We start from the raw sequence: 11,368 nt of genomic DNA, 5'->3' as shown, positions 1-11,368 counted from the left end.
GTAATCCATTCTTTATATTTTGTTTTTTTTTTTATATCGTATTGTCTAAATGACGTATGTAAAACCTTTTACACAATAAAAAAATATTAAAATTTAATTATATATTGTTTGATTAAAGTTTCAAATCGATTTTCCGGATTTTCGATTATACGGAATAATCCTGGTTTTATTCGATTCGGATAATCGAGGTTGTGCTATAAAATTATTTTTTTATATTTCCATCTATAATGAGTCTTTTTATAACTAGTAAACTGTTCTATATTCTACCTTTATTTAATTACTGTATCCAATGTAGTGGGTCGTTGACTTAGATTACATAGATAGAGTGTCTCCATACAAATGCTTCGAGAAAAACGGATAAACTTTTTCATACAATTCTACGTGATACATAGTTACGAGTGATTCCTTTATAACTTCTATATTTACTTTGTCTTATAATTTCCGCATCTTTTTAATGTGTAAACACTCATTTTATTTATTAAACAATACGTCAAGATACATTGTGTGCGTAAGTATATAGAACACTGATAAAAACACGAGTCAATTTGACAATTAGCTGGCGAAAAGTTGACGTTTGAGGCTCGATGCTCTATCTATATAATATAAGACAGTTAAATATATGGAAGAAGCAAATATATAAAGGAGCTCCCTGTCGGACGACTTCGTGTGGGGCGATCAGAAAGTTAACATGGAAAATCGATGACATTATTTACTATTAAAGTGTTCTTTTAAATGTGCTTTGTAATTGTAAATAATAAAGATTTATTAAAATCCGTTGTTTAATTTTATATCGACCATTTTTTTTTTTTTGGCAAAGGGCTAGTGTTGCCCGTTATGCTACGACAAATGGGAAACGAGACGGGACATTAAAAAGGAATTGAAAGGATTTTGGTATCGGTATAGATAATAGTATAACGATGGTTATAGTATGATGCATCAGCAGCAGCGTCCCTCTTATCCCTTCTTTGCATAATGGTGGAAATTTCCATCGTAACATTGAATGCTCAAAAATTATATAAAAGACCAAGTTCACTTTAAGTTGATCGTGTATGGATATCTTTTTAATGTCCATTGCAGAAAAAAAAAACATAGCTGTCACATTTATTTTTTTTATCCATTTTTCCTTTAGTTTTGAACATGGATTGTATCACTTGGATTTATTACATCAATAAAAAAATCATGCAAAGAAGGGTTAACAAATAAAAGCCTAACTGCGGCTTTAAACCCGCCTGCCAAGCGTGGCAACTATTAGTAAAACGAGCCAATGGAGAGGCCTAAGTCCAGCAGTGGACGGTTAATAGTCTACGTGGTGATGATAGTAAGTTGTAAAGAAATAAAAGACAACACCCGTGTGCACATATAATGTAATATATATAGATAAATTTAAAATTGTACTTAATCTTAGTAACAATCCAAAGACAACGATTACTGGTTGCATTCTAAAAACAAAATAAAAAAAAAAAAACATTAAAAATAACACCGATATCTTATTTTTTTTAACACATCAATTACACGATTTCAAATTTTGAATTTCGAACATGGATTAAATATTTTAATTTGTTAGTAACAGAGAGTGGACTACCCCATTGCTTGCAGTAAATACTCTGTCGATTTGACCTCCACGTAGTTCCCCACGAAAATCAATTTTCCTGGTGGATTCGCCACAATGGGCCAAATGACCTGACTTCATCCTCACTTATCACCCCTCACTGCCCCGCCAGCGTATACCAATAACGCAGGTGGTGTTACTATTTCATTTTCATCCATTAACAACCTAATTATACATTGTCTAGTGCCCATAATACAAGCTTTGCTTAATATGGGACTAGGCTCTGTGATACGTATTTATTATTTATTAATACAAAATATACTTTTGTACGTCTGTACTTTTTATAGAATGCAACCGAATCGACATTAATTATACTAGAAAGGAAATTACTAATGCATAAATTTCAGTAATGCCAACAAATGTAAAATGTATACGCTATTTACATACAAGGCATGGGTAATATGGATATCGATCCGGTATCTATATATTGGGTTGCTCTGTACATTTATGGCGGGAAAAAGGTCATGACCCCTATTGGTTGGATATATTTTTTCAAATAAAAAGTTTGTTATTTTTTTTTGGATAACAAACTTTTAACATATTCTTTATTGAGACCAGTATATAACTATTGTAATTAAAATATATAGATATTGCTACATATTACCCATCCCTATATTCTAGTATTTACCTATCGTGAGCCTGTCGCCATATTTTTTTTGCCACAATGGCGGCAAACAAGCACACAGCCCGTCTGATGGTAAACTATAAATTATTTATTTTTTTAATGTAATATTTATCGATTTAACTTACATGTAATTTGGTCAAGGAAGCTCGACTAGCTAGATAAGACAGGCTCGCATTCATGTCAGCCGCTCACGACTAAAAGCTCCGGATAGTCTCGAAACTAGTTCAGCTTTTCGACCAAATTACACGTAAGTTAAACCGGTTGTTATTACATTAAAATATAATGTGTATTTACGACACATTTAACAAGAAAATTGCCATTTAATTATCCCTTTTAGTAAAGCAATATGACTTTAAAATAAAAAAGTTCTATATCTATATTCATAAAGTGTCAAATGTCACAAACCTATTTTAGCTATTGAAGTGTTCTTTTACTTTCGCGCCAATTTTTCAATTTAAAAAAAAAAAACACTTATAGTTAAAACAGGTTATACATTTTTTTTTTTTTATGGATAAAAGGATAAATCTGTAATTTTTGTTACCTGATATACCTAGTGAGGATTTTCGGAACTAACCGTCTTTCAATATATCATCTGAAACTGTCCGCTAGCTATGTACAAAATAAAAAACAATATTAACAAACTCGTAGGCAAAATAACGTTAGCACTAAAAATTCTAACAAGCCCTACTGCCAACAATATACCCTGTCTTATCGACCTCCTCTCGGTCGCCCTTGGAAACCCATGAGGGTTTATGTCCTGATGAATCCGTCACGATCATCTTCACCTATCAACCCTCACTAATGCCCCGCCAGCGTCTACCGATAGCGCGGGCGGGGTTACCGTTCCTTTATCGCTTAAAAACATACGCATGTCACTGTTACCTTTTTGCCGCCTAATTTTAAGTTAATTCCAAAAATCGCCGCTAGTATATATATAGTGTATAGCTATAATTTGATATCTGCAATATCAAATTCAATACCTAGCATTAAAAAGTTGCAGTTTTTTTTTATTTATCAAGTGTCATGCATACACGTAAACAGCCGACAATGGCGGTGTTAGGACGGGCCGGATAGCTGTATATAGTAAAAAATTAACATTATCTATACGACACCCTGAAATAATAAATCCTCAAGATATTTAAATTTATTTAAATAACTTAACTGACCAAAAGAAAATATGGTACAAAAAGCGGACTCAATGTTAGTAGCATTCTCTACCAGTCAACCTTTGGGGATGAACAGTGAATCACGAACGCGGTATTTCATTAGTGGGATAGATAAAGAAAATAACAACTAATAATGTTTACTTATACAAAATAAATAATAAAATACATAAATAAAAAGAAAACGGGAAAACAGTACTTACTTAAAATAGTACATTATATTAAATATATTATTGATACTAAAATTATATATATAATTTGATATGTATAAAAATATAATTGCTTGTAATGTGTTGGAGTTTAATCATCTGTAAACTGCACGTAAAATACTACAATAAATAAATATTTCCTAAATTCCGCCCGAACATATAAATAAATATTAATAGACAATAAAATTTCATCGTAACAATACATCCCTATTTGCAAATAAATCCATGTAAAATAAAAAAAAATAAAAACTATGCTTTAATTTAGAGACATAAAAAGATTAATAAATTAGCATAGAAAGTGCAAAATGCTAATTTCAATGTCTGTTTAAAAACATTAAAAAAAAAGTTGATAAAAAAGTCATATAAAAAAAAACTATTACAGAACGTAGTAAGTTAAAAACAAAAGTAATAGAAGTTTTGAATAACCCCTAATAATCACATAAAATTAAAATAACATAGTAATCTGCGGATAAAGGTATTGATTTTACAATAAATGTTATGTTATTATGTTTTTGGCGTGAATTTATTTCGGGAATGGCAACGCATGGGGGGTATCATGGGCGAAACAATATACTCTGTTATGTCTATGGTACCGCTCGTGTCTATAGGTGACGGCCATTCTAAGTTGTATAAAAAAGAATAATTGTAAAATTGTTTGCTTTTCCAAATAAATAATGTTGCATTGAGCAATTGAGTTAAAAATTAAATCCAATTAAATAACCGATTAGAATTTTTTACAACTCAATTGTCAAACAATTGTCATCTACATAAATAAACAAATAAATAAAAATACACAATCTACAGAATTTAATTGAGGAAAACCTGTTACTGACCATATTATTTTGTTATAAAATGTCTGTTAATTTTATTTGTAAAGCGCTATTTGAATAAACATAAGAGTAGATACTGGCAATATAATTTTTAAGGACATGTAACATATCGTAACGTTACCTTTGCCACGCGGGTGTCATATAGATAAAAAAAAACAATACATACCCTATAATATAATATAACATCTGTGATTACCCAAAAAAATATATACAAATCTATGCCACATCTAATTAAATCTAAAAACTATATTTTGAAATCTATTCAGAGCTGGAAACATTAATTCAACAAATGATAATTTGAAAAATATTTACAATTTTATTGTTTGGACAAATTTTAAAACATAAAAAGTTTAGGAATCAATGTAAAAAAAGGTCATAAAATTGACAATGTATCAACCAATTATCATACACAACATATACATTAAAAGTAAATAGCTAACAATTTTTTTATTTCCATTAATATTTTGACTAGAGGAAAAGTTTGTACAAGTCATCTCATGTCTACGCATATATTTGTCCCACTAGTGTATTTGCTATGAAGTACATTCCGTAATTTCACTACAATATCGCACCTTTCAAAACTGAAAAACAATCTTGCGAGCACAACTGCTTCACGGCGGAAAAACGAGTGGGACCGGGTTGTTCATGATTGATAGACAACTAGAGTACAAAGTCTTCCTCTGGCGAACAGATATACGACAAATACTCTATCTAAATTTTGATTCCTACGCATTTTATCAAACATCAAAATAATTTAACACCAGCATTGACCGATGCCAATTTACAAAGTCCTTATTGCACCAACATTGTATTTAACTTATCTAAAATTGTAGTAAATTATCGTTTAAAAGTGATTGCAGGAAAACGTTTTTATAATTCTAGTTAAGATAAAAAAAAAAAAACGCAAAAAAAGTAGCAGAAAAAAGTTATTAGCATCGAAGTCCAACCCTAGCGTACAGAGAAGGTAATCGTGCGCGCGGGAATTATTCCCGCCAAAAATGTTGACGCGTATCTAATCTACATCCTAGATATTTTTAATTTATAGAATATATAATATTGAGGAATTCAAAACATTTTTCTTTTATCTTTTGCAAATATCTACAACACAAAATATGTACTCTGTAAGATTCAGAGTTCATATACCATAATCAATAATCGATCCACTACGATATTTTTTTTTTTATAAAATATTAAGAGCATTCGTACCAAAATTGTCGTAGTGTGGCAACAACGACATTATCTGTCAAGTTCCATAAACAATTGAACCATTTACAATGTTTATTGATTCGATTGTTTAAAAGGTGCTCAGATAATGAACAAAAAATTCATATTGCTTAAATCATTGATAAAATTTATTTTGAGACAAAAAAGTATTTTATTTTATTTTTACTTTATTGTGGAAATATACAGTTCCTAAAACATAAATAATTAATATAACAGTAACATAAATCAATCAACGAGACCAGATGATAAATATGGTAAAAAAGTAAGTATCAAATACTTACTTTTTTCTTCAAAATAAAACTTTAGAAGTAAATTTCCCGCCAAATTAAATTGCACATTTATGTGTAAGTTATTGACACGATTGACATTTTAATTTGCTGGTCAGTTGATTAAAATTATTTAGTTTCTCTATCACAGCAGTTTTTGGACAATCCATCAGAAATATTGAAAAATTCAATTTTTTTTCTTGTAAAATTGACAGATAATAGCGACATTGCGACTCTTCGACCACACTTTTAACCATAAACCGTTTTCCAGGTGTTGCCATACGCTAATCACTTAAAACTTTATCCAAACGATATGACCTTACTCCGACTCCGAATCGGTTTCGCCCGACTCTGACTCCGAGGTAGACACAGGTTCGCACTTTATAAACTCTATCTCCTCGCGCTTCGAGGATTTTCGCGGCCTACCGCGCTTTTTGGGCGCCGACGGTTTCTCGGCGCGTTCATCGCCCATCACCGTCTTCACCATTTGTGATATCCTCTTCAGATGCTGCTGCTCGTGTCTCTGCAGGTGGTTGTTCAGGTATCTCTTCAGTTTAAACTTCTTGCCGCATTGGTCGCACTCGTGTTCATAATTGTCCTCGTCCACGTCCATGTGCACCGAGTTGTTATGGCGTCTCAGGTAGTGCGCGTGCGCAAACTCTTTGTCGCACTTCTCGCACCGAATCTTGGGTTTAGACGGATGCACAATCTTCTTGTGCTTCTTCAAACGGACAGCCGAATGGAAGAATTTATCACACAGGTCGCATTTCACCTTCGTATCCGCCGCAGAGTGGACCTGCATATGCTCCTTTAGGTACTGATCGTTCTTGAACTCCTTCAGGCATTCCGGGCAGGTCACCTTCGACTCTAGAGGCGGGTGGATGTTGAGGATATGCCGCTTCATATGATGACGGGATTTGAAGGTCATCGAGCAGAAAACGCAAGGGTGCCTCTCCACTTGCGAATGTTGGAAGTGCAAATGCCTGTTGAGGTTCAGGTGGCTCTTGTAGAGTTTCTGGCAGATGTGGCATTTGTACTTCTCTTTATCGGGGCGGTGGCACGCGTCGATGTGGTATCTCAGTTTGTATGGAACAGAGAACTCCTTTCCGCATTCGGGACACTTAATCTCTGGCAGCGTATTAGGATGGATCCTCTTCACGTGCATATGCAGAGCTCTGCGTGTTCTGAACTCTTGGAGGCAGAACTGGCAGTAGCACTTCTCGTCCTCGGAGTAGTGTTTATTCATCCTATGCATGTATAAATAGTGTTTGTTCTTGAAGGTCTTGTCGCAGATGTCGCATATGACCGCCGACTCTTCGGACGAGTGCACCCTCGTCGTGTGCAGGTACAGGTTCTGGTAATTCTTGAACTCCTTGTTGCACTTCTGGCATATGTAGCGTTTCACCCGCTTCGGAAACATTATAGGTTTCCATGTGGACAGTACGGACTCGTACATCTGGCGTTGCTCGTCCGTCAATATGTCGCTGGTGACGCTGATGAATTTCATCACCTTCTGGTCGGGCGGGGGCCGCGGCCGCTCGATTGGGTGCTTCATCTCGGACTCCATTTGTTCATTCTCCATCCGGTGGCTCATGTCCGAGTCCATCTGATGATTCATGCCGGGGTCCATCTGATGGTTCATACTGGACTCCATCTGGTGACTCATGTCGGTGGTGGTTCCGTCCATTTTTGTACCTGGAAACAGATATTTCAATGGTTAATTTTGTTAAATGTTACACCCTGAATTATGTATGTTCTCATTTACTCTCATGGGGAGATTTGCCAGTAGTTGCCATGCTTGGCAGTCGAGTTAGCAACCGCAGTTAGACTTTGGTGATGTTTAAAGATGGATGCTACTGCCCATCCTTCTACTGTCAAGTTCCCTTAGTCTCTTACAAACCCTCTTACAACACCCATGGAAAAGGAAGGGGTTGTCCATTCTATGGTGGGACCTACACAACAGAAAGGTGAGATTTGTCTGTGAAATAGGTACACTCAAAGCTACCCCATGTAATACAGTTTATTCAGGGGAAAAGGGATTGTTAGTAAATGGTCCCCCTTAGAAACTATCATGTTTTTTTTTCTTTTTTTTATAGGTGAAAATGGAATGGTAATAGTTTTTAGGGGGAACCGCGAGGAGGTCGACCTGATTGGGTATATTGCTAGCAATGGGATTTTTAGGCTCCATTACTAACAATCCCTTTTCCCCCAATTATCATGGTTAATTCCTGATAAATTCATCATGATGGGCTAACGGACCTGTTTACATTCTCATCAATCACCCTTCACTGGTGCTCCGCCAGCGTATTCCGTGAGCGCAGGCGGGGTTACCATTCCACTTTCACCCATCAAAAAAAAACCATTATGTGTATTTATTTAAATGTACTATGTCTAAAATTACATGGTCGTTAAAAGCCTGTGCATGATCGACTAACACCGTGCACGCTTGTCATTCAAGTAATTGTTATTAGCTTTGTTTATTTAATGTGTGATTGTAGCCCATTCATACATAAACGATATATCTCCTTTGGAAAACACACTCTATACCTTGAGGAGATAAAAAATGTCCCTATGAAGAACATCTTAAAATTCCTATCACCGATAGGAATATGCAGTGAACTTTAGAAATGTTCAAGCAGAAAGGATCATGGAGAGGTCACAGTGTCACAGGTTATTCTGCCTAACAAACCCCTCTTTCAAAGTTTTTGTTTTATACAACTTAGTATGGCAAACAAGCTGACGGCCCACCTGATGGAAAGTGGTAACCGTCGCCTATAGACATGAGCAGTACCATGGACATAACAGAGTATACTGTTTTGCCCATGATACCCCCCATGCGTAGCCATTCCTGAGGACTCGGGTGTTATTCCTCTGTACCCTGTAAATTCACGCCATATCCCACCCTTCAAACCGAAACACAGCCATGCAAACACAACTGCTTCACGGTTGAAACACGAATGGGACAGAGGTACCCAAGCAATCGACTTTTGTACAATAACACTTTAAAGCAAGAGATCCCTAATCCAAAATGTAACTAACCCGCCATAATGGAGGGAAAGGGATTGTTAGTAATGAGGTCTAATAGCTCCATTGCTAGCAATATACCCTGTCAGGTTGACTTCCATGAGGATTTCCCTGGAAACCATCACAGTTAATTCTAGTTTAATTCATTAGGTTGGGCTAACCCACCTGCATTTTGATCTATCATCCTTCACTGGTGCCCCGCCGGTGTATACCGATAGCGCGGGTGAGGTTACCATTCCATTATCACCCATTAAAAACAACCCCATAGCCAACTTACTTTAAAAATCTTATCTCTGTTTTTTTTTTCCTATTGATACAAAATATTTACCTGATAAAATATTTTATAACAGTTTAATATACATAATAAATAGAGTATCTTGAAAGTTTCAAATAAAAACTTGTGGTAACTAATAGGGGTCGATTTCTAAATCTTGTCAACCAGGGAGGAAAGGGATTGTTAGTAATGGAGACTAAAAATCCCATTGCTAGCAATATACTCAATCAGGTTGACCTCTTCGCGGTTCCCCCTGGAAACTATCATGGTTAATTCCTGATGAATTCATCATGATGGGCTAACTGGCCTGTTTTCATTCTCATCGATCACCCTTCACTGGTGCTCCGCCAGCGTATTAGGGTTACCATACCATTTTCACCCAACAAAAAAAAAATCTTGTCAACCTCTAAAGTCAGTTTTTATTTAAGTTAACCCCTGGGAAACCAATTTCGACCCCAAGGAATCGATACCAACCACTCCAGGCATCCCAGGCATGATTTAAATTATTGAAACTTAGACACCATTTTAATTAATACATGCATATTAATTTTTAAACACATAAATACATATGTATATTTATATCAGGAATATTGTTCCAAATTCAAACTTTAAAAATCAAACTGGAGGGAGTAATTTTTAATTCAATCGTTTGCAACACTAAAGTGCACTTTAAAAAAAAAATTTAGTCAGGCAAAAGTCAAATCAGCTGACTAAATTTTGACACATTTTTGATACTTACTACTTTATCTATATTATCAAAATTCTATAATGTCTATTGTGCTGTTTAAGTCTACAGCCAATGGAGGGTCATTAGTTTCAATTTGATATTCTAAATTCTAAAAAAAACTGTACAAAATACATATATTATCAGCCAAATAAATAAGACTTTTATAAAGATTACAATCAACTGTTGTGTCAATGGCCTTGGATCACAAGTATAAATAAAAATAAAAAAAAAAAAACATTTTACGTTAGTTCATCTAGTTAATATAAATAAACAGAATCATAAGATTCTGATAAGATAATGAAAATTACTTCTTTAGTGGTATCTATATGTGTATTTTATTTGTACATAAAAAAAATACAACAGAATGTCCTAAAATAAAAACATAATTTACATCTACTTTATTGATAACTGTGCATGAATTCCTTAGTCCTACATCCTATAATCTTTTTTTTTAATAATTGCAAACTATAAAAAAAACTAATAGTGATGTCCCAGATTAGTGCAATACAGGTTCTTGCATATATTTACAGTTCAATTCGATAAAATATTCAATTAACTATGCCCTACGTACAGCGGCGCGGCTCCGCGGCTCGCTAATCGTCGTGAGAACATCACATTGAATCAGCGTACTCACTAAAATGAAAATAAATTCAATTATAAATACTTACTGTAGCTTAATTCACTGCAATACAATTCTATATACCATTAACACGTCATATCAAACAAATAACACAATTAGTAGCGACGAATAAATGCTAAAATTTATAAAATGGCCTATTCCCCCGAGGGCAAAATATTTATATTCAACATGGCGAATAAACTGTTGTACGTTTATTAATACGATAATTATTGTAAATATAAAGGAAATACAGTAAAGGATCCTTTATTATAAAGCCGTATTGCGTTATAGATAGGAATTACAAGGAAAAATCACGCAAAATCCGAAGTAAAATTACAATGTTTGACATTTTCAGTCATTTTCTTGTCGATCTGTCATTTTGCGTTTTGTTTTTGTTTGTAACTAATATTTTCTGAAAGTAACATTTGTAACTATGATAATTAATTTTCATGTATAATTAAAATATATAAATACATGTAAAATATATGGAAATATAATAAAATAAAACATGTTAATTGTTAAGAGAATGAAGTTTATTTTAATTATAGCAACATTTGTTAGATGTAATTACAAAATACGTGTAGGTCTAAACCGACTTAGAAAATAAAATTATCTCCCGCAGTTTGTTTGTACATATGTTCGTAAATTAGCTCAGAATTGTGTAACAAACTGTATGTTGTCATACATACAATATTTCATTACTATTATACTATACAATGTTACTACGTCGTATTTTTAGAGATGAAATGGATCGATAACTTCGGCTATTCCATCGGACCTCGTGGAGACCGATCTGAA

The 11,368-nt window shown here is 34.1% G+C and overlaps 1 protein-coding gene across 2 annotated transcripts; it reads right to left on the bottom strand.

Moving 5' to 3' along the window:
* Positions 1-1,346: 1,346 nt before the first annotated feature.
* On the bottom strand, positions 1,347-10,944 carry LOC113520943 (zinc finger protein 546-like). 2 transcript variants are annotated; one of them, XM_052892172.1, is made up of 2 exons: positions 10,620-10,944; positions 1,347-7,621 (listed from the first exon to the last, which is right to left on the bottom strand). In XM_052892172.1, the coding sequence occupies exon 2, from the start codon at positions 7,611-7,613 to the stop codon at positions 6,246-6,248; it is 1,368 nt and encodes a 455-aa protein (XP_052748132.1). In that variant the 5' UTR covers positions 7,614-7,621; positions 10,620-10,944; the 3' UTR covers positions 1,347-6,245. The 2 variants fall into 2 exon arrangements, with proteins under 2 accessions (XP_052748132.1, XP_052748133.1); XM_052892173.1 differs by lacking the exon at positions 10,620-10,944 and adding an exon at positions 9,699-9,844.
* Positions 10,945-11,368: the final 424 nt, after the last annotated feature.

This window comes from Galleria mellonella, unplaced genomic scaffold (genome assembly GCF_026898425.1).
Source record: "Galleria mellonella isolate WM207_F2 unplaced genomic scaffold, CSIRO_AGI_GalMel_v1 utg150, whole genome shotgun sequence".
Lineage (NCBI taxonomy): Eukaryota > Metazoa > Arthropoda > Insecta > Lepidoptera > Pyralidae > Galleria > Galleria mellonella.
Note: the sequence above shows the minus strand (reverse complement) of the source record. Positions and strands in the feature narration are given on the sequence as shown.

Coding starts and splice junctions, on each gene's coding strand:
- LOC113520943 (XM_052892172.1), bottom strand. CDS start 7,613: ATGGACGGAACCACCACCGACATGAGTCACCAGATGGAGTCCAGTATG.